Source organism: Salmo salar, chromosome 20 (genome assembly GCF_965601325.2).
Source record: "Salmo salar chromosome 20, fSalSal1, whole genome shotgun sequence".
NCBI classification, from domain to species: domain Eukaryota; kingdom Metazoa; phylum Chordata; class Actinopteri; order Salmoniformes; family Salmonidae; genus Salmo; species Salmo salar.
In genome coordinates, this window is record NC_138310.1 from 63,572,510 (window position 1) to 63,597,572 (window position 25,063).

Genomic DNA, 25,063 nt, shown 5'->3' on the forward strand with positions numbered 1-25,063 from the left:
GGGGTAAAATACAAAAAAAAGTAACTTTGTCCTAGAAAGATTTACAGGTTATGCAAATGTCAGGCCAGGGTAAGCCTACACAAAACACAGCCCTTATTTTAAGTGTTTCTAAAATCCCCTATGGAAAAAATGTATGGTGGAAAAACGATTGGAACTATTTCCATTTTTGACCGTTAGGTTTTATGGGTATTATGATTCATACTGTGGTACTCTATTGATGACAGGGTCTATGATTTAGTAATACCACAATGCTGTGGCGGGTTTCCGCCACTTATTTGATGAAAGCGCACGAGACTGTGCCTGTGTAATGATGTAATCCTGAAGCAACAAGGTTGGCGATGACAACCTATAGCTATTGAATAATTCTAAATGTGCACAATTGTAAAGATTTTTAAGACAAGTTATTGGCCTGCCATTTGAAACCACTTCCGACAATTATCAAAGTCAATGTTTCATATCGATTATCATATTTATCTGCAACACCATGAATATCAGGCTCTTCTTTTTCAGTTGCACCACCAGAGGGCAGCTCTTCCTAATTAGTAATTCATGTGTCTACTTAGGCTCAATTCATCAATACATCTTCTATTCTGAGCAGGCTTTAGGATATGCAAAACAAATATTTAACTTTTTTATTGAACATTAGACATCTGTACCTTTTTTTTAAATGAACATACACCTTTCAAAATATTTAATTCAAGCCAATTAATTTGCAGGTGAAACCCTACCTTATTTCCATTAATTTTAGATTGATATCATTCAACTCATAAAAAAGAGACTTGAATTAAATAGCTGACAAATAAAACAAATCAGAGGAGATATCATTGACCCAGACCACAGAAAAGCAAATAGGCTATGTTGATTTCACGTTCGACTCCTCCCGCAAGAAAAATAGTAGGCGGGGCTTTGTACCTAAGCAGATGGGATGAGAGCATTGTCTTCAATCTGTCAGTGTTACCTCTGCTGAGAGACATATGCCGAAGATTTTCCTGCATTTCTAGACGCAGAGGAAGATTGTCAGAAGAAGACATCGTCAGGTTTTTATGCAAAAACGTTTGTACTGTCGAGGATTCCCTTTGTTTCCATGCACTCGGTCACCCTGTTGCTGGAGAGACGGCGGAACTGAATCGGTCTATACTCTCGTCTCGTAAACCGATTTGTCACTGGCTGGCGATGGGGACATGAATATCGGAGAATTTCTCTGTTGACGGCCATCAAAAGAGAGACACTGGTGACATCATACACTACAGATCCTGCGTGATTTGGGGTATTTCTACTAATACTGCAGCAATGCCGGGGTTTGATTACAAGTTTCTGGAGAAACCGAAGAGACGTTTTCAATGTCCATTATGCAGTAAAGCCATGCGCGAGCCTGTTCAAGTTTCTACGTGTGGCCACCGATTTTGTGACACCTGTCTACAAGAATTCTTAAGGTAAACTGCGCGTGCGTGCGTGCGTGTGTGTGTTCCAGATCAAACGCTATTAGCCTATTGGATTGCAATAATGATTTTGCATTTTAATGTGTTCTGTATACGCAGCCTTAAAGAACACTGAAAAAAATTGTTTTCAAACTTCTCCCTGTATCTCTCTCGCTCTGTGTGTGTGTGTGTGTGTGTGTGTGTGTGTGTGGGGGGGCTACATGTGTCTTGTCTATGGGTCACACTATAGGAACTAACCATAAATATCAAGTTTCAGTTGGGAAGTATATATGTAAACAGACCCTGTAGGCGTGTCCTTCCTTTGTAAGGCCTTTGCACTCACAGGTGAAGCAAAATTATAGGTAAAGGAAGTGGTGGTGACTTAAATCCTTAACAAAAAATTAAGAGGACATATTATTATATGGGACAATATTCAAACGTTTTTGAGAAAGATCATTTAAATACATTTTTACTGTATTTATTGGTTCCTTTTAATTTTGATAAGAGATTAAAAACATAATTTGAAGGTTATTTGTTGATGTAAAAATCGAAATGTACCGATTTTAAGGTTGTCATATTTGGGGTGGGGTCACAATAAATTATTTCCCCCAAAAAATGGAGTAGAAATTTGGTCCCCTGCTGAAAAAGTTTGAATACCACTGCCTCACCTACCCAGCCTATGGTATTGAAAATGTTTACAACATATTTCACTCATGTCAACTTTATTCCTCTAGATTAGCCAAATTATTTATTTTGGTCCAAATATGATTGTATATTTCTGAATGTGATATCCTCCGGGTAGATATGTGTGGTATATTATGATACAGTAGGATGACACAACAGCCATTGGGGGTGTTGTTTATACATGCAAATCTTTCATAACGTCAGTTTCTTTATTTTCCATAACTGAATTCAAATTGGCCCAACTGGCAGAAGTCTGGGAGCCACCAATGAGAACTCAAGCTCTAAAAGGCCATCAAACAGAAGAGAAAACAATTGCTTGTTTGCATCATCATTTGACACAATGCAATTGTAATATTGTGCATATAGGTTTCAGATAATAATAAACAGTCAAAGATTCAATGCTGTGATGAGGAAGAAATGTTTCAGTAGTTGTTGGTTTTGCAGACTTTGCTGCCATTCTAGCTGTAGTTGCCTACCATGACACATGTAAACAATTATCTAATGTTAAGACCTCAGGATCAGGGACAGACAGAGAGAGGGGAGCGGCACGTTTGAGGTTGTCTGTTTGTGTGTGTGAGCCTGCATGGAAATATATCTGTGTGTGTGTGTGTGCATGTTTTGTTAATGTGTGTGTATTTTCACCCGGGCAGGCATAGAGGACCCTGGCCTGCCTGTCTGTCTCTGTCTGTCTCTGTCTGTCTCTGTCTGTCTCTGTCTGTCTTTCTTTCTTTCTTTCTTTCTTTTTGCCCTGAGGCTATGTGCCTGCCTGGCTGGGTTTTGGGTCAGGGGGAGGGGGCAGGGTGGTAGGGGTGCTGGGGAAGTCAGCAGTGGCGCTGCCTTGGATGAGGGGGGATTAGACAGATTCCTTTATTGGATTAAGGGCACAAGTGTGCTGAGAGACTGGCGGCCCATTCACTCGGAGGTCATCAAATCTAAATCAGTTTAGATTTTTTTTATTTGTCACATGGTTCGTAAACAGCCGATGTAGACTGACAATGACATGCTTACAGGCCCATCCCAACGATGCAGAGAGAAAAATAGAGAAATAATCACACAAGGAATAAATATACAATGAGCCATGTCTGAGCCCGAGAGAGGTTATGTCCCAAATGGCACTCTATCCCCTATATAGTGTACTACTTTTGACAAGGGCCGATATGGCTCTGGTCAGAAGTAGTGCACTTCAATATATAGGGGATAGGGTGCCATTTGGGACAGAGCCTCTGTCTCGGTCACATACAGTGTAAAATAGCTGCAAAAATTAAGATTTAGTTTTGAGACACTTTAGTTCCTCATACACCTTCACCACTACCACATCCCTCCATTGAAAGATGACTGAAATACTTGGGGTCTTACTTTATGTACAGTACCAGTCAAAATTTTGGACACCTACTCATTCAAGGGTTTTTATTTATTTTTACAATTTTCTACATTGTAGAATAATAGGGAAGACATCAAAACTATGCAATTACACATATGGAATCATGTAGTAACCCAAAAAAGTGTTAAACAAATCAAAATGTATTTGATTTCTTCAAAGTGGCCACAGCTGATGACAGCTTTGCACACTCTTGGCATTCTCTCAATCAGCTTCACCTGGAATGCTTTTCAACAGTCTTGAAGGAGTCAACTGTTGGACCAAATAAACTCAGCAAAGAAAGAAACGTCCTCTCACTGTCAACTGCGTTTATTTTCAGCAAACTTAACGTGTAAATAGTTGGATGAACATAACAAGATTCAACAACTGAGACATAAACTGAACAAGTTCCACAGACATGTGACTAACAGAAATGGAATAATGTGACCCTGAACAAAGGGGGAGTCAAAATCAAAAGTAACAGTCAGTATCTGGTGTGGCCACCAACTGCATTAAGTACTGCAGTGCATCTCCTCCTCATGGACTGCACCAGATTTGCCAGTTCTTGCTGTGAGATGTTACCCCACTCTTCCACCAAGACACCTGCAAGTTCCCGGAACTTTCTAGGGGGAATGACCCTAGCCCTCACCCTCCGATCCAACAGGTCCCAGACGTGCTCAATGGGATTGAGATCCAGGCTCTTCGCTGGCCATGGCAGAACACTGAGTTATGGGGGGGTAGAAGGATTACTTTATCCTATCTTCCCTGTAACACACAGTGTTGAGATTGCCTTTAATGGGTTTGGGTTTGTGCCCATAGGCGACGTTGTTGCCGGTGATGTCTGAGGACCTGCCTTACAACAGGCCTACAAGCCCTCAGTCCAGCCTCTCTTAGCCTATTGCGGACAGTCTGAGCACTGATGGAGGGATTGTGCGTTCCTGGTGTAACTCGGGCAGTTGTTGTTGCCATCCTGTACCTGTCCCGCAGGTGTGATGTTCAGATGTACTGATCCTGTGCAGGTGTTGTTACACATGGTCTGCCACTGCGAGGACGATCAGCTGTCCGTCCTGTCTCCCTGTAGCTGTCTTAGGCGTCTCACAGTACGGACATTGCGATTTATTGCCCTGGCCACATCTGCAGTCTTCATGCCTCTTTGCAGCATGCTTAAGGCACGTTCACGCAGATAAGCAGGGACCCTGGGCATCATTCTTTTGGTGTTTTTCAGAGTCAGTAGAAAGGCATCTTTAGTGTCTTAAGTTTTCATAACTGTGACCATAATTGCTTTCCGTCTGTAAGCTGTTAGTGTCTTAACGACTGTTCCAAGGGTGCATGTTCATTAATTGTTTATGGTTCATCGAACAAGCATGGAAAACAGTGTTTAAACCCTTTACAATGAAGATCTGTGTGCCTTTCCAAATCATGTCCAATCAGTTTGAATTTACAACAGGTGGACTCCAATCAAGTTGTAGAAACATATCAAGGATGATTAATGGAAACAGGTTGCACCTGAACTCAATTTCGAGTTTCCTAGCCAAGAGTCTGAATACTTACAGTTGAAGTCGGAAGTTTACATATACCTTAGCCAAGTACATTTAAACTCAGTTTTTCATCATTCCTGACATTTGATCCTAGTAAAAAAGCCCTGTCTTAGGTCAGTTAGGATCACCACTTTATTTTAAGAATGTGAAATGTCAGAATAATAGTAGAGATTTATTTCAGTTTTATTTATTTCATCACATTCCCAGTGGGTCAGAAGTTTACATACACTCAATCAGTATTTGGTAGCATTGCCTTTAAATTGTTTAACTTGGTCAAACTTTCGGGTAGCCTTCCACAAGCTTCCCACAATAAGTTGGGTGAATTTTGGCCCATTCCTCCTGACAGAGCTGGTGTAACTGAGTCAGGTTTGTAGGCCTCCTTGCTCGCACACGCTTTTTCAGTTCTGCCCACAAATGTTCTATAGGATTGAGGTCAGGGCTTTGTGATGGCCACTCCAATACCTTGACTTTGTTTTTCTTAAGCCAATTTGCCACAACTTTGGAAGTATGCTTGGGGTCATTGTCCATTTGGAAGACCTATTTGCGACCAAGCTTTAACTTCCTGACTGATGTCTTGAGATGTTGCTTCAATATATCCACATAATTGTTCTTCCTCATGATGCCATCTATTTTGTGAAGTGCACCACTCCCTCCTGCAGCAAAGCACCCCCACAATATGATGCTGCCACCCCTGTGCTTCACGGTTGGATGGTGTTCTTCGGCTTGCAAGCCTCCCCCGTTTTCCTCCAAACATAACGATGGTCATTATGTCCAAACAGTTCTATTTTTATTTCATCAGACTAGAGGACGTTTCTCCAAAAAGTACGATCTTTGTCCCCATGTGCAGTTGCAAACCGTAGTCTCTTTTTTTATGGAGGTTTTGGAGCAGTGGCTTCTTCCTTGCTGAGCGGCCTTTCAGGTTATGTCAATGTAGGACTCGTTTTACTGTGGATATAAATACTTTTGTACCTGTTTCCTCCAGCATCTTCACAAGGTCCTTTGCTGTTGTTCTGGGATTGATTTGCACTTTTCGCACCAAAGCACGTTCATATCTAAGAGACAGAATGCGTCTCCTTCCTCAGCGGTATGATGGCTGCGTGGTCCCATGGTGTTTATACTTGCGTACTATTGTTTGTACAGATGAACGTGGTACCTTCAGGCGCTTGGAAATTGCTCCCAAGGATGAACCAGACTTGTGGAGGTCTACAATTTTTTTTCTGATTTCTTTTGATTTTACCATGCTGTCAAGCAAAGAGGCACTGAGTTTGAAGGTAGGCCTTGAAATACATCCACAGGTACACCTTCAATTGACTCAAATGATGTCAATTAGCCTATCAGAAGATTCTAAAGCCATGACATAATTTTCTGGAATTTTCCAAGCTGTTTAAAGGCACAGTCAACTTAGTGTATGTGAACTTCTGACCCACTGGAATTGTGATACAGTGAATTATAAATGAAATAATCTGTCTGTAAGCAATTGTTGGAAAAATTACTTGTGTCATGCACAAAGTAGATGTCTTAACCGACTTGCCAAAACTATAGTTTGTTAACAAGAAATGTGTGGAGTGGTTGAAAAACGAGTTTTAATGACTCTAACCTAAGTGTATGTAAACTTCCGACTTCAACTGTATAAGGTATTTCAGTTTTTTTAACTTTTAATGCATTTGCAAAAAATTCTCTGTCATTATGGGGTATTGTGTGTAGATTGATGGAAAAAGGCAATTTAATCAATTTTAAAATAAAGCTGCAATGGAAAAAAATGTGAAAAAATGTAAGTGGTCTGAATACTTTACGAATGCAATGTATAGGGAATAGGGTGGCATTTTGGACGCATGCAATGTCAGTGACTTACAATGTGAGTGACATTATTGACTTGGTAAGCTTGTTAAACTCTAGTGCCAAACATAGCCAAGAGATCTGGGCCTCTGTTTTCATAACACATTGTTTTCTCAGCCTAGAAAACATCACACTTATTTTGACTGGTATTTTATCCTCTAAAACATTTTGATGCCTCATGAGGTCTGTCCACTCCTACTTTACTTCTTTCTTCATCTGTCAGGATCCTATTGGTCCAGCTGACAGGGGGTTTAGGCTATTTGACAGCCACTTCACCTCTCCATCGATCTCACACACTTTTATCTAGTCAATTGATTAACCCAGTAAAAATCCACACGTAGCAGAGTTCACTGAGTGTATTTCCATTGGCTAAGTTAGCACACTGTGCAAACTGAGGACACAGACCATTGCACACGAAGGGATTGCACAAGGTACAGGTGAGATCATTTTGGAGCAAGCACCAGTATACCAAAGCTCTCTGAGGTCATTTTGATACATTCTGTACAGAGTAGATCCCCCTCCCAGTGAGTCCTAGCTTTAGTGTACAGTATCTGAGATCAGTCCAGGCTTGCCAGCCTGCTTTCACTTTGACACTGATAGTTCTGCCAGCGTCCCTGGGACCCACCTGGATTCACCACTCTTTTGCAACAGGCCATAAAAAGAGCTTTTTTTTCATGTATTTTTATTATAATTATTTAAAATGTTTTTCCCAACCACCACCCACCTCTTCAAGAACAAAAATAAATGTTGTTTTACAGCTTTTTCTTTTGTTGTTTCATGTACATTTTACATACATGGCACTTTTTTTTTCACAGTAGTTGCATAGCAATAATAAAGTTATTTTGATATACATTGCATCTGGATAGATAGTACATATGACTGAAACACGATGTATAATGTATAACTATTATAGAACATGAGCTTTTAAAAAGAGCTTATTACTTTAGAGCGTGAATCACCAAATTGACACTTCCACTTTTAAGTATAAATGATCTATGGCTACATCTCTCTCTCCTTCCCCTCTAGCCAAGTTTCATCTTAAACTTTTCCTCATGGGATCCTTTGAAATAAGTGGCCTCCACACCCTTGCTTCAGGTTTTACACTTTTCATATGCTATCGTACAATAACGTTTCCCTTTTCTCTGACAGACCCACTACTTTTGACTAACACAATAATAGCTTTATTTGCTGAATCATGTCTTTGTGATGAAAAGGTTTCGCTTGCCTGTCAGTCTGTCAGCATGTGATGCTAATGGGCTGTGTTTCCACCCAGGGAAAGAGAGGGAGGGAGGAATGTTTAAATACAACAGGCCAACAGGCAGAAGCCCTGGAGGCTGCCTGGCCCAGCTCTGATGTAGAGTCATGGGGTAGTAGAGCAAGCACAGACCTGAGGCTTATCACTTCTGCAATCAACTGTGAATCACATGCCTGTACCACCGTGTATGCTGGTCTTGATCTGTGTCCCAAATGGCACCCTATTCTCTACGTTTGGCCAGGGCCCATAAGGCTCTAGTGAAAAGTAGTGTACTGTATAGGGAATAGGGTGCCATTTGGGACGCAGCCTTGGTTGGCGACGGCAAAACCCTTATCATGGGCCTTGGCAATTAGCTCAATACCTCATGAGCAAAGGAGAATGAACACTCAAACGATACAAAAAAAACTATTATCCCCATGATATTGGGCAAGAGCAGCCTTACATGCCTAACCCATCCCATACATGGAGTCATCTATCTTGGGTTAGTGTGTGTGTGAACCAAGGCAGTGTCACACGCACGTTACTGTGCCATCTCTGTGGGAATGATACAGTGCTCCGGCCTGGTCTTGACAGGGGCAGTTATTGGTTTGTTCTGCCCCATAACTTCTTCCAGGATATGTTTCCGCAACACTATGGTAGCCTACTGTAACGTCTTCCTGGATGGGCCTCCTCAACACTATGGTAGCCTACTGTAACTTCTTCCTGGATGGGCCTCCTCAACACTATGGTAGCCTACTGTAACTTCTTCCTGGATGGGCCTCCTCAACACTATGGTAGCCTACTGTAACTTCTTCCTGGATTGGCCTCCTCAACACTATGGTAGCCTACTGTAACGTCTTCCTGGATGGGCCTCCTCAACACTATGGTAGCCTACTGTAACTTCTTCCTGGATGGGCCTCCTCAACACTATGGTAGCCTACTGTAACTTCTTCCTGGATGGGCCTCCTCAACACTATGGTAGCCTACTGTAACTTCTTCCTGGATGGGCCTCCTCAACACTATGGTAGCCTACTGTAACTTCTTCCTGGATTGGCCTCCTCAACACTATGGTAGCCTACTGTAACTTCTTCCTGGATGGGCCTCCTCAACACTATGGTAGCCTACTGTAACTTCTTCCTGGATTGGCCTCCTCAACACTATGGTAGCCTACTGTAACCTCTTCCTGGATTGGCCTCCTCAACACTATGGTAGCCTACTGTAACTTCTTCCTGGATTGGCCTCCTCAACACTATGGTAGCCTACTGTAACTTCTTCCTGGATGGACCTCCTCAACACTATGGTAGCCTACTGTAACTTCTTCCTGAATGGGCCTCCTCAACACTATGGTAGCCTACTGTAACTTCTGATTTCCTCTGCAGTCCCGTGGAGCTTACAGTCTAATTGGTGTGTCTCCCAAATGACACCCTTTTCCCTCTTAAAGTGCATTACTTTTAACCAGGGCCTATAGGGATCTCATCAACAGTAGCATACTATGTAGGGAAAAGGGTGCCATTTGGGACGTGGTGATTGCTTTGTGCTGTTTTGCTGATGCAGGCTATAGGCCTACTAATCTCTTTTTCTCTGCTCCCTGACTTTTCTTTATGGCTTTCCAATCTCCCACACATGTAATAACACTGAAGTCCCTTTGATGCAGCATCACCAGTAGGGCTGACCCCATTTAGTCGACTGGTCGATTGTTTGGTCAATAAGCTGTTGGTCGACTAAGATTTCTTAAGTCATGCAGTCGCAAAAAAAAAAATGTTTCATGGTGCACAAGACACCTGTCTGATTCGCGCCAGTCTCTGTGGGCTGATCCATTGCGGAGGCCATGGGGATGGCACAGTTCATCATTCTAAGACATGATGTGATACTAAAATTTGTATATGGTTATATTATGTAAAAAATAATGGTGCAACACTAATAAATCTAATTATTTTATATAATGCACTTTCTCCCGCATTGGATATGGTCACTGTCCACGGTTCTGAAACATAATCTTCAGTGCACTGTAGAATTGGCACCTTTCCCTATGTTGCTATGTGCATAATAGCAAAGTTAACCAGCATATTTGTCAGAAGGTGAGTGTAGCTGGTGCATAAAGTCAGGCGCAGGAGAGCAGAATGAGTGAGCAACATACTTTACTCAAAAAACAAAGGCACAAGGTAAACAAATACACTTGACCAATAACCAACGGTAAACATTACGCACGGTGAACACAGCACCCGTGGAAAAACCAGCCATCATGAACCGAACTGAACATAGAAATAATCACGCACAACAAACATGGGGGAAACAGAGGGTTAAATACATGGAATTGGATAATGAAAACCAGGTGTGTAGAAAATAAAGACAAAACCAATGGAAAATGAAAGATGGATCAGCGATGGCTAGAAGACCGGTGACGTCGACCGCCGAACGCCACCCGAACAAGGAGAGGGACCGACCTCGGCGGAAGTGGTGACAATATTGCGATTGAAAACAATGCGGGGGAGACAGATGCAGCAGAGTCGAGGACACAGGACATTTCATTTGGTTTATAATCAATAGCCAAACTGTTAAATGTGCCTGGCTTTATAAATTATCCATATCTACAGAAAGAAGACAGACCTTGCTTTTTGTTTATTAGCCTGCTGATTCCGTGAGCACCAAGCCTCATGCAAAGGCAAAATGTCGGATAAAGCAATTTCACAGATTCAGCTGTTTTTAATCTTTGCTATGCTGTAATAAAGGCTTTCATTTTTTTTCTCGTTAGAACAGCCTGGTATTGCTTATCATTTATTTAGTGCTGTTTACACTGTTTCAAACAGGCAGAAAAATTATATTGTAATCTAACAGCTCCTATTTGTCGCACATAAAATGTATGCAGCTCTCACTCCTATGCCCTCCTTTTTCTTGATCTCCTTATTTGTATTTTTACAATTATTATTAAGATCATCATTATAATAATCAGTAATGTCGTTATCATTAGTGGTCTTTGTATACTAGCCTTGTATAACCACCATCGAGCTCTAGGCCTAAGAGTCCTGTTTACTCTTAATACCGTAACTTACTTTCAATATATAGGCTACTGTATCAATCAATAGATCATTTCTTTTAACCTTGTGACCATTGGGCTCTTTCTTGAGTAATTTGTGTGTCTTAATTATTTAATCGAACAGTGTGCTTAAAGTATCAGACGAGCTCTGTGGATATGTAGTTGATTTTATTCAAACACATATGGTATGTCTGTCTATATATGGAAAAATAAGTCTAAACATTTCGATCAACTTATTGGTCGAAGAACAGGATGTCTCTTTTTTTTTCTTTTTTTTTTGTTGTCTGGGACAGCTCTAATCACCAGCATTATCAGTGCCTCTGCTGCCTCCTACTTCCTCTCTCCTTCCTCACATCCCGCTTTTTCCTTCCATCCCTTCCGCAGTCTGGGAAAGAGAGTTTGCAGCAAGTAAACAGAAAGCTTATTGCAGTGAGGAAAGAGTTTGGAGGGAAGAAAAAGGGGATGATTGATTGTGGTCTGAGACAGTAGAGAGAGAGAGGGAATCTGGGTGAGCAACATTGGTCTCCATCAAAGCCAGATGAATTGACTTCTGTCCATTGTGTGTGCAGATTGATAGGGGAACGCAGAATAGAGACACTTTTGGCCAGGGAGTTATCTAGTGTCTCTTAAAGGACTAAATGGGGTCGGGGAGTACTGGTGCCCAGCTCTGTGTGTGAGCCAGGCCTGCTCTGGCAGCTGGGCCTTTGAAAAAGCGTGTGTGTTTGTGTGTGGGTTCAGCCGGACTAGTAATGAATGGTTCAGTGAATGAGGATATCCAATCCCCAGCCCCACACACCACCTCTAGTCGCTTCACAGAGGCCTTCATAGACCCTCACAGTTGTCCAAAGGCATTTATGTATGTATGGCAGACGAGGATACAGAAGGGGATGCGGAGTGAAAGGGATTTTTGCTTCGTCTATTGCTGAGCACAACGTAGTTCACTGCTTCGCTGAAGGGGGTTTAGTTAGCGGAGTGAAATCCCCCAGGCCTCTGCTCTGGTCTACTCTGCTCTACTCTGTTCTCTGGGTGGGTGGTGAAGACCTCTCAAAGCTGAATATTGCTGTTCCAGCTGATGAACTGGGAATGATGGAGTCTAGAATCCGGCTAGAAACACTGGGGCAGTAGTAGCCCATACAAAGGAGTGGCACCTAGACACTGATCTTGGGTCAGTTTTGTATTTTCCTCCCACTAATGGTTCAGGTAAGGATTGATGGAGGGGAAGCTGATTTATTAGATCTGTACCTAGGGGAAAGGAGAGAAACTACCCCAGAGCTAGTACATAGAGGCAGTTCCTGATATACAGTAAAGGAGAGGCAGGGTGGACACACACTGACATGGAAATATCCCAATGTAGGCTATCCCTATTGAGAGAAACTAAACCAGTACTTCCTCACACGTGCATGGACTTTGAAGCGATCCATTGTGTGAAAGTCCACTGATCTTTTCAAGTTTAACATGTCAGTTACACATACAGTATGAATTATAGCTTTGCCCTTCAGAATGACTCCATGACCTATATGGTGCTCATTCACCCAAATCAACTGGTACAGTAGTAGTTACTGTACATGGACACTGATTTGATGGCCTACACAGATATGGTCAATAAAACAATACTCTGTCTGTATTCCATAGGTTTTTCAGAATTAGGTTAACTCAGGTAACCTGGGGAATGCATTAATCCTTTGTTGTTTGTAATGGATGACCTCACTAAAACAACAAACCAACAAGGTTGTATTTTGTCAACCTGTATGGAATACAATACCTGGAACGGAACTTCACCACCAGGATATTTCTATTGCCCTGATAAGAGGTTTCTGTTGTGGGTGTGACTGTAAAACAACGTCTACACTTGCAAAGGTGATGATGTGTGCTTGTGTTTACGTGTGAGTGTGGCTGGGCGTGAGTGTATGTGGTTGAAAGAGTATTGTAAACTCACTGAACATTTTGTGTGTCACTCACATGGCGTGATATACAGTGCATGCTGAAACCTGAAGACACCCATCCATTTAACTTTAGGGCACCATCTTTTCTCATTCAGCTCCTTGGCAGAACATAAGCCTTACTGTTCTCCAAGCGTTTTCCCATAAGACCCCCTGTACCATGAGAGGAGTGATATGGATGTGAGCCAGGACATTGCAGGATGATGTCATTGTATGGGGTCTCATGGGAGGAAGCTGAGGGGCTTTAGACGTCCAGCTGTGATGATGACATCGCTGAGAGAACGTTATCGGTCTGTTTCGCACAGTTGCAGAGTTCCTTCACACAGACTCTCTCCACATGGACTGGACGGCCCCGTTGCTATTGTCAAACTCTCTTAGTGGGAACTAGAAGTCATTTGGTTGAATGTTCTGCAATAGTAATTTTCTATGCCTTGGTCACTGGCGTAAGGGCTTGGTGATGCTAATTGTTGGTCTAAGCTAGGAAAATGTGAGCAAGTCTCTGTCCTTTTTTCAGGGCAAAATTTCACACCTCTCAAAGAGGGAAAGCACTTAAAATTCTTGTCTAGCCTCTCTAAATGCGCTGACAACATTCCTGCGTCAATGCTCTTATCTTCCCAGTTCTCTTTATCAACATTTGTGTGCACGAAGCATCCCTAGAGCAGGTTTGGGACTTGCTGAGACTTGTCCATGGCTATAGGAGGTCTTATTCAAACAGCTCGGAATCTGGCAGCTCTTCAGGCCAAACAAAGGTGGTAGGCATTCCAGTTATGTAGCGGAGCACCTTGCCCCTCACACAGAGAGCATGCTGGGGCCAAGCTGCCAGTCCCAGCCCTGTCACTGGAGCCTGAGCAGTTGGCAGCCCTTCCAGCATGGCCAGTGCCTACATGTGCATGGGTATGCATGTAATGTGAAAGGGCAAATGTAAGGTGTTTATTGTGAAACATACTAGCCCTCACGTTAAGACTACATCGGGATTAATGGACAATGTACAGCGGAGAGAGTCTGGGTTAAGATTGTGGGAACTGGGATGCGATGAGGGCTGTTAGGAGGTGGATGGATGGGCAGATTACCCTAATGACCAATTCAAGGTTACACAGCGGACGTGGGAGGGTCTGCTTGGCCATGGCACAGCTTGTGCTTAGCTGTTCGAAACCCATTCCACTGCTCGGCTACATCACCGCACTGCTCCCTGTTGAGCTAATTGACTTCCCCCAATCTATCTGTGTTGTGCAGAAGTCGCTGCACTGGCTGTAAAGCTGACAGCCCCTCTGCACATGACCACATGCACACACATGCTCAGACACCCACATATATTAAGCTAGTATAATGCATTCATTAATGTATACAATTTCTTCCCCAAGAGAGGCTACTGACTACTTTCTATTAAACCCAGTAGTCCTGAGAACTATTGGAAGCGTGTCTGTGAGGGGTAGCTGATGTTGTGAGAGGCTCATTAGCGGCAGGCGACTGACTGACTGGCTGGCTGACTGGCTGACTAACTGACTGACCATTGGTTCTGGTTGCTGAGTGGACGCCCAGGCATGTGAGGAATCTGTGTCTGGGCTCTGAAAGGAGAGCAGCTGGCCAGTGGGACTGGAACGTGGGGAAGGCACCTGTCTCAGTGAAAGGGTCCACTGTAGACCAGAACAGGTGTTGGCATAGCAGTTTAGCTTTTCACTAAAAGCATACACACACATCCTGAATTATAGTCATTTATTCGGGAGAGGCCCCTTCAATGTTAAGGTCATTGCCATTCAACCCTAAGCCCTTCCGTTCAGCCCCCTCCCCCTGGCCAGTGAAAGGGCCGTTGTGATGATGGCTCCCTTCCTTCCTTCCTTCCTTCCTTCCTTCCTTCCTTCCTTCCTTCCTTCCTTCCTTCCTTCCTTCCTTCCTTCCTTCCTTCCTTCCTTCCTTCCTTCCTTCCTCGCCCTACCTTAATATCAGCTAGCTGTACTTACTGTGTTGGACAACTAACTAAAACCCCAATGACCATCCACCACCACCACTCTCTGTCTGTGTGGCATCCTCCCTTCTCTCACACAGCTCATTTCAGATATGTCAACAATGCACAGCCTCCTCCAATCCTCCCTTCTCCTCCCCCTGCACAGATGGGCTATTGATCCTATGAAAGAGCCCAGCGGAGGAAGTGACTAGCTCACGTTCGTGGCCAGATGCATCATTCACTACCGCTCTGTTTGGGATGAGAGAGCATTTGTCTCATTGCAGCCTCTCGTCTCATTCATTTCTTAATTAATTTCCCATTTCAATTTGGCTTTTGTTCAGTGTCGCTCCTTTCAGTCATCATCCGGACCCGTAAATCAATACCGTTGAACAAGAGAAACCTGCTGAATTTTCTCTCTCTCTCTCTCTCTCTCTCTCTCGCTACCTTTAGCACTCTCTCGCTACCTTTAGCTCCCTCTCTACAGTCATAGAAAGCAGGGACAGACTTGTGTAATACTAAACTGGGCCATTGTGCTTTGTTTATGTTTAGTAAAATTCACATGGCTAATCGTTCTCCCTCGTCGCACTCTCTCTGTCTCTGATTCCAAAAGCAAATGCCTCAATGTTGTCACTCCTGGCAACAGGAGCAGCTTATAGAATGCATACAACAGAAGCACTGCTTTCTAGGTGTTTCGACACAAAGGAGTCTTTTTGACGTCACTGCCTCGCCTGGCTAAACAAAGAAAATACATCGTCGAAAAGAGGAGTGGACAGCAGCTTGAGCTGCAGCTGAATGCTGGTTTCAAACATGTATGGCTCAAGGAGAAGGGGACAGAGGGAAAGATATGACTGGATTTCTCTGGCAGGATGTTTTTGTCTCTGTCTGAATGTTTGTGGGCTTCAGATTCAGGCTGATAAGGGAAACAGGAGCCACAGCATGTCCAGAGACGAGCTTTCTGGCCTTATCAGGTGTGTGTGTGTGTGTGTGTGTGTACATGTGTACGTCGCCGGCTAGACAGCAGCCCCCTGTCTGCTTACTGAGCTCTCTCTCACACAAAGAGCCTCACCTTCCCTCACTGTTACCATGGCCACAGCCAGCACAGGGCCCTCTCAAACTGTCACCAGCAGTGAGGTGCACAGCTCAGACACACTGACTTGAAATGAATTGGCTTACTGACAAAACAAGAAAAATAGCTTTTTCCTAAATGTCAGATAAATGGAAATGCAGGTAGAGCAGAAATATAAATTATTATTATGTAAGGCTGTTTTTGCTCTGAAGTGTCACCATAGAAAAGTGCCAGGGTAAGGTGTCCTTTTGATCACCTTTTGAAAGCAAGCAGAATTTAGTGAGGGAGTTTGAAGAAGGCGAGGAAGAAAGTTTGGACAGTTTTGTGGCTGTGAGCGAGGAGGAAGCCTGTGATGAGTGACTCATGACAGATGAGGGAAGAGAAGACGCGTGGTTGTGTTCTGTGCCATCCGCCGCAACGATGACTGTGCATCCCAAAGGGCACCTTATGCCCTTCATAGGCCACTACTTTTGTCAAAAGTAGTGCGCTATGTAGGGAATAAGGTGCCATTTGGGAATCAACCTATTACTCATGCAGAGGCAGGTCACACTGCCAGGCAGGCAGGCACAGCGTGAATCCACAATCATTAACTTCTCCACCTTGCACTCCTCCTCAGATGACCACGCCCTCACACAAGTTCCTCACAGCTTTACTTCTGTGGAGGAGTTGAACAGAACTGATAACATGGTGTTTACTTATCTACAAGTTATACCTTGAAGGCACGTTAGGACATAAGGTTCAGCAATTGGTGTTTATAGTTTTGTTTATTTATTTCTCATGGGGAATCTTTGATGTTTTCCTGATTGAAACATCTCTCCTTCTCTTACCCAACCTGCTAATGAATGGGTTCAACAACACTAAAGGCGTGGCAGAATCTTTCCACAGATGTTCTGTTGGGATTGAGCTAAATTAAGCCTCCCACACGGCACAGATGAAAGTAGTATACACACAAATCCTGGTATCTCACTCACCCACATAGGCTTACTGTACATTCAGAAAGTGAGATCAAGGGACAGAGATCAAACCCTCTGACCTCACTGTTGGTAAATCCATAAATAATAGACCAATCTCTATGGATAAAGCACTAAGCACAGTAGATCACCTATATTCTATGTAAACCCTATCAAGGTGAAGAAAGGAGAGCAACTTGAACTTGGTGCTGTTCCTTTTTGTATCAGCAGCTCCTAAAAGGTGACAAGAAGGACATTCCTTTTCTCCATTGTTCCCTCCAGACACAGATACAGCCTGCAATGAACCACTCTGGTCTAACAACCAACGAAAGACTTTATGGTTGTTGTGGGCATTGAGTATGAAACAAGAGCACAGTGGTGAATCACAGGTCAGATAGGTTAGACACAGAAAAAATATTTATTTCATCAGTCCTCAATATTATCTTATTTGTCTAATTTACTCATCTATTGATGTGCCATAGAAGCAGGGTATGAATAGCTTGATGTTAATTAATTCACTGCATACCTTGTCCCAAAGGGGCAGCAGGTAGCCTAGTGGTTAGAGAATTGGGCCAGTAACCGAAAGGTTGCTAGATTGAATCCCCGAGCTGACAAGGTAAAAATCTGTCGTTCTGCCCATATTACTAGCATATTACTACATGTTGCATGTCTCTATGCAGGCTTGAGAGCAGATGCAGACTAATCAAAAGATCTGTAGTCCATAAGATATTATTGGTAGCAGGGAGGGATTATGTGTCCAACCCACCTGCTGTCCCTGGGGCAGTGTGCTGGGGAGAAGCAGTATGGAGTTGGTGAGGTAATCCGCCTTTAGCCACCAGCTCCCTGGATTAGCACAATGCTAATTTTGGCCTGCCACCATGTGATCCTGTAGGCAGGCCATTGTTGTTCTCCATAATTTGTGTCCGTTTTTGTCATCGCCTAAACTTTTCAATGGACCAGTGTGACAAAAGAAGTTGACACAGGATTAGAGGGTCAGGACACTTCAGACCATGTTGCCTGCTTTCCTCTGTGTAGTCTCTCTTTCTGTAGGACCTCATTACATTTACATTTAGTCATTTAGCAGACGCTCTTATCAAGAGTGACTTACAGTTAGTGTGTTCATCTTAAGATAGCTAGGGGAGACAACCACATATCACAGTCGGTGTAAGTAAAGTTTTCCTCAAAGTAGCTATCAGCAAAGTCTTTGCTAGTAGGAAAAGACAAGTTCCATTTTTATTTTTAATTTGTTTATGACTCATCCTTGCTCTGTGCGAGGAGTAGGAACAACAGTCACTGTTATGGGTGCATTATTTCAGTGATGGACGAAGCACTGGTTTCTACTACACCATGGAATAGATGGCTTGGCTGTCCAGGCAATCAAAGGAGCTCTGCCTGCCTGACTCGCCTTATGCCTCAGTGAGCACAGAATAATGGTCACTAAGGAGTGTGCTCAACCAACAGAATGACTAAATGACAGTATAATGTGCTCTGTCATGTCAGGGAGCAGGTAAATCAAGATGAACTGGGCTGGAGGGTCGATGAGCCGTCACTTGTCACAAGTGGCACTGACTGTAGTGTAGAACGTTGGACAAAGAACATTTTCAATGATGCCTAATTTAGAAACTAAACTGCTAAGTGGCTTGAGATAAATATATTACCTGTAGTTGGCCAGCTGCCAGTAATACTTTATGGAGAGAACCTTTTGTCTCAGCTTGGGAGTAACCGATATCAGTGTGGTTTTAAAACTCTTCACATGCGCTCAGGGGGAAGATTACTCTTTGGGGATACATGCTGATGGAGGAAACTAACTAGCCATGGGCTTATTCATCACTCTCAGTACTCTGTGTCCCTGGTATATTATCTCTGGACCTAGTTTGTAGCTATGGACTCGAGGCATTGTATTTCGCCAAACACTCATTTCTAGAGGTTGATAGCTGCTCTACTCACAGTACTCTTGCTGTGTTGTTTGGTGGTGGGATGCCTTCTGGGGGAAACCTCTACGGTATACTGTATGTGTCTGCTTATTACATCATACTTCAGTTTTGGTTATAAATATCAAGGCAACTTTTGTGGTAAGTAGTGAAAAGTTCCATTTTAATCTCTGGCAGTCTTACAGCTATTTGCCTTTGTTAGAATATGCGGTGGATTGACTTACTCTCTCTCAGGGATGCTGTAGTCTTTATCCCTAAAGTAGGCTGTCCCATGAGGTCTCAAATATACTTCATTTCCCAACGAGGAACCATCTCACCTCTGCATTAAGGAGCTGATACCTCCAGCTAATCACAGGCAGTGCTTTAAGAAGCATTCCTTTATCCTCCAGGGATGGAATAGTAGTCTTCTGTTTCTCTCATCCCTCAAGATTAACACCAAACCTGCGCACTTCTCATCTGCCGGATATCCTGATGGTGAATACCTGAGATTAGTGAAGCGTTTGTAAGAGGAGTCTGAATACCTCCTGTGAGTTTGAGAGGGGGGCAGGGTGTCACCTTTACCTCTCAGATTTACTGTGTTGCTTTACTTTCTGGCTCCAGTAGCTGACTCAGGTTGGGCCCTGGTCAAAAGTAGTGCACTACATAAGGAATAGAATGCCAATTGGGACAAATCATCAGTGTTTGAGGAGTGATGGCAGGACAGTCTCTCAGTCCTATGCTATGTGTGTGTGATAAGACGAAGTGCCTCTTTTAATAAGCCAGTCAGCACCCGGGCTAGTCATAAACCAGTCTCTGAGCCCCTCTGCCCAGCGTTGGTTAGCATTCTTCAGGATTACTGCGGTGGCACCACAACTTTTCAAAGGCAGCAGGCCTCGCTCATTGCAGATCACCCCCACAGCAGACATCTGCCCCCTGAAGCAAAGCTACAATTAGATCTGTCATTAAAACGGCTCAAATTTACATGTGTGAGGAAATTCATTTACTGTGTGTGTACCCTAATTTGAATCCAATATGTGTAAACTGAAGATTACACTCTTTCTTCTAGTGCCCCAGTTTACCAGAGTTGTGAGGGTAGTAAAGAGAGCAGGAACAGACAGTACTGAGAAGAGTGTGGTGTTTCACACCTCTAATACCTTGACAGGAGCTCTTAGCACTTCTTCAGAGGCTAGTGGCTCCTTCTCACATGTGTGCCATGTCAAACCCAGGACCTTCATTGGCCCCTGGTGGTAGCCAAGCCCTGTGAGAAGCTCAGCCCACCCCCCTCCACTACCTCTACACCCTGGGTGCATCTCAAATGTTACCCTATTCCCTATATGTAGTGTACTATATTGGGTATATGGTGCCATTTGGGATGTAACTCAAACTAAAGATCAAAGACAAGCCTCTAATTTGTATGCCCTCATCAAGCCCCCATTCTTAGATGGGTTCTCATGGGTTCAACTGAACTGCTCAGAGCAGTGATACAGCTGGTCCTGCATGGTGGTGTATGTACAGTGTGTGGCTCTAAGGGGTTTCTTGGCTGTGTATACTTTGTCTATGCTGTGAGTGTGTTGACTATGAGGGCGGCTGCAGTCATGCGTGGTGTGCAGTCAGAGCCCTGCTAGCTCTCAGTAGGATTGATGGGACTGTTCTCCATCTCAACCCCCACCCTGGACCCAGATCAGCAGGAGTTAATGAAATTGAATTGATTTCCTTGTACCTCTTGCATGCAGGCAGCATATAATCCTGGGAAGAATTCGGGTGGGGAAATGATCTGGGAAGGCATTCAGGGCTCTAAAGTTTGACCAATTTGGCCGCATATCCGACCAAATATTTTCCTGTGCGACCAGGAGTTTTATTTTGGGACAACTGTGAAACTATGAAAAACATTTCTCAGATAATAATTGTTGTAATGATAAGGCTTTGCTGCACGATTGAGTGCCCTAGAGAAACAAGCAAGTGCAGATTGGTTAGCGTCATGGTTGCACCCTTACTACAGAGAAAACAGCATGCTTCTAACCCAACCAGGTCAAAAGATCTGACCCATATTACCGGCACAAAATGTTTATCTTCCTATAGTGCAGGGTTTCCCAAACTCGTTCCTGGGCCCCCCCGGGTACATGTTTTTACATAGCTGATTGATGAGTTGGTGATGAATCAGGTGTATAGTGCTAGGGCAAAAAGCAAAACAAAGATAAACCAAGATAGACCACAGCTTGTCGTTTCCAATGGGAACAAATTAGTCATAGTGGTCATAACAAGCAAGGAGGTGGGAAGAGCCAAGCACACGTTAGCAATATCCTATTGGCGCGTTCTGGTATACATCTGCATATTTCCGTTAGGAAATGCCTACTCTGTTGTGTGTGTGTGCAATAACAAAATTCGCCATTGCGCTCCTTCTAAACAGTATGATTTAAAAAAACTTTTGCAAAGGGTAAAGTCTACAAAACTTAGTCCACTCTGTTCATAACATATTTTTAGTTTTGGGAACCCAAAACTGTATTGAGATCAAATGTTTAATCGATGACAAAATGTGCAGAATGTCTGCCGAAATCCATCTCGTTCCATCTTCTCCCACTGCCCGCTAGTAGGCTTCCTCTCACTACCATATTTGGTAGTGAGTGGACATGCCAACCAGATGCTTCACATTTATACAGCCAGTGAAATATCTGTCTCATTGTTCTATCTGTGACCAAAATGTGCACCCAGGGGGAGGGCCCCAGGACCAAGTTTGGAAAACCCTGCTATAGCGGCTCGCTGGGACAAAACTTTACATTCATAAACCATGTCGGGGTTCATCCTACAACTACTTGCGTGTTTTTAACCATTTGTTTACACTTTGTTCAGTCATGTTACTGCATTGGCTGGCTAACGATCTCGTAACTTTACCACTATATCCAAACATTTGGGACCCCAGAAAGAAAGGAAAAGGGATTGCTTCTTCAGGACATCAATAGAGAGAAATAGTAATGGTGTCTTTTTGTTGGCACTAACTCCGCCATGGTTCGTTGGACAAAGCCTATGGGGAAAATGACTGGAGTTTTTGTAGGGTTTTTGGATAGACGCTGAAGATGAGGTCTGTGGTAACACAGGCTTGGGAGATCTTATACGTTTTGTTCTATGAGATAATCTTCAGCAGCTAATGTCACTTATTTTGAAGAATTTATGTAATAAAAAAACACATATAAAACACATAAAGGCTTCATAATTCATAAAGGTCATGTTACCTCAGACCTTATTTTTGGCATTTATTCCAAAACCCTATTCTTTCCCTATCCATTTTTTCCATAGGGATGGCTGAACGATCCAGAGGTAACTAATTTCCGGGTTTTACGACTACAAACTGGCAAGCTCCATGATCATATAGCAGAGAAGTGGAGGAAGAAAGAGGCCCAACTCGGCAAAAAATCGGTCTCCCGCCAGCATGTGCTGTTTTTTTTTTTCATTGTTTTGCCCACCAAGCAAGGAGTGTTTTGCTATGTGAGGTTTATTTGATCTAATAGAAGTTTTGTAATGTTTATGTTGTTACGAGTGTACTGATATAAGTAGGACACGTGTGACATCCCGGCATCTTTGAGAAAAAACACTTTGTGTCGGAGTTGTCTCAAGATGGTAGTGCTGAGCGATTTAATTTCGGTAATTTTTTGTTGACCGACGTCGGTTAAATTATTAGAATTTCATGTCGTTAGTTTTTTTTTCTGCGAGCTCATCTCTAGAGATATATCAGATCCAGCCTGAACTGTGCAATGTAGTAGGGAGTTGTAGTTTCCAACAGGCCAATATTTTACATAGTTTAGCGCATAGAACTTTACATAGTTTAACGCATAGAACGTGGTAATTAACTACAAGGACCATAAACCATTGCGCATCTACTTATCCGGTGTCTTTCTTTTACGCCTGCTACAGAAGACACAACAATGCACTATCATGAGGGGATATAGAGAGCAGCTATTAGTTTGTGTGGTATCTCTACCAGAAAATACATGATCTAAGTGATTGATAGTTGGTATTCAGCAGTCATAAAAGTATGCCTTATTTACTATGAAGAACTACTAAAATAGTGATTTTGTCTGACAGCATAGGCAGCAGCTCTATAGAGATGATGATTTGGAATGAAATAATAAAGTAATCAAATAAAACAAATGTAATATACACAACTGAAATATTTTATTAAAGTTATGTTAAGTGATAAGCAGTAATGGGCAGTCACTACCATCATGGGACTTTTATTCATTGTTTTATTCTGTGTTACCATGATTATTTAAATAATCGACCCGACCTCAAGCACTAACCGCTCAGCACTACGAGATGGCTATGCATGTTCATGGCATGAGGCTAGTAGCATAGCATCTCTCCATTGAATACAGGTGGTTCACATCAACAACCCTCATCGAATATTCAAAAAATGATTACAATAATGAGATGTATACACCAATCAAAAGAAAGGATAGGCAGGAGCTAGACAGACCGCCGTGCCGCTTTGTGGATAACGACTCCCATTGTTAGGACGGAGAGACGTATCTTGTCAGTATATCCATAATCTTTGATCATGGCAATAAATTAATGACAGTTCTCTTGCATGTCATCATCAAACCTGACGTTTTTAAAGAGACAGTGTACAATTTTCAATGTAATGCATCTCAATAGTAAAATAGTGCTTTTACACAATGTAGAAATCTAATATTCCACAAATGACTTTGTAATTTCAATGACAGGTATTTGTATCAACATTTTAGCTTTTATAATAAACTGTGTTTGCGGTGTTACATATTCGTTTCTAGGGCACAACATGTGCTTCAAAAGTAGCTAGAATTCATACAGGCCCAATATATCCTGTATCTCAATCAATGTAAAAAAAAAAAAATTCTGTTGCTCCTAAATTTCATGTGGTGCTCCTAACATTGTTAAGTTGGTAGCAATGACATTTTTTTTATTTAGAGCTCTGAATACATTACATTTGCTAATTTATTTATCCAATTCAAGTACCATCCATGTACATGTAGGCTAAACAGTACAGTCCTTCCCATTGGAAGAGGATTCATTACAAACCCAATGAAGCACATAACCCTGCCAGCTGAGCTATAGATCCCCAGTCAAGGTTAGCCAGTTCAAGCGAGTTCAAGGAAACCATAAAACAAATCAGTTAACAGTATTTTCAAACGATTGACTATTACAAAAATACAAAGTTGACAAGAAAGGGTTTCGTATCGCGAGGTCTGCTGAGAAGTGCTGGGTTGGCAGTTGTGGCTACGTGAAGATTCTGAGGCGCTGGTTCCCCTGATGAAGACTCCATGTCTATAGCACAGTCACATTGATGGAAGGAGATGGCAACAGGGATTGTGAGGGAGTGTAAACTCCGTCTCCCCTCCTATCACACACTTAACCATGGATTATGGCGTCTCAGAGACTTGAGCCAATTTGCAGATGGCTGTATCCCTCCCTCTCGCCCTCCCTCCTTCCGTTCCCCCTCTCATCTGTGCTCTGGCAGGTGGCTGGATGCTTTTGGGAGTCAGTGTTTTCTGTTACGCCGGAACACAGTCGACTTGCATCAGAGCTGTGCCACTATGAGTCACAGTGTATCCTAACGGTGTAGAGCAGACGCTCATGGATTCAAACCGATCAACCACCTCAGATCCCCGTCTGAACAGTGTGCAGATCCTATTCCATGATGTATTCTCGGGGAACTGCCTGTGGCTCAGAACAGACGTCTGATATCATAAAAGTCAAAGAACTAGCCGTCTGTTCCTTTTCTTACAAGGATGTCAGCGAACATAGCTTTGCCCATTTTTTGTTGTCAGTTTTGACGTGCTAGCTTGTTCCCCTAAGCTCTACTCGGGGAAAAGAGCTGCTGCCATGCATGCAATTCACAGCAGGATCCAAAAGCTTGATTATGACAATATTGCAATTCTAAAACCCTTGGAAAATATACCTTAACACAGTATTACCCTTGAACAACTGCCTGCGTTAGTGCTGTTAAACAAAGATGGCATTTGAAAAACAAATTGATATTACGATAACCTTTGAACGTGCCAGTACTGTGTGAATTAGCTGACAGATGGCTTGTGCTCACAAATGTCAGCACACTGAGTGTTTGGAGAACTGCAAAGAAAAATGAATGTCGTTACGTAAGCAGCGTGAACTCGTGCCATCACTT

At 42.9% G+C, this 25,063-nt stretch overlaps 1 protein-coding gene across 1 annotated transcript in view; it reads left to right on the top strand.

The window, feature by feature from the left end:
• The first annotated feature begins 904 nt into the window (after positions 1-904).
• Positions 905-25,063, top strand: part of LOC106581191 (TNF receptor-associated factor 4) — a 41,413-nt gene continuing 17,254 nt past the window's right edge. The window contains exon 1 of the mRNA XM_014163086.3: positions 905-1,433. Within this exon, the coding sequence (XP_014018561.1) occupies positions 1,291-1,433 (143 nt within the window). The 5' untranslated portion in view covers positions 905-1,290. The remainder of the gene's footprint in view (positions 1,434-25,063) is intronic.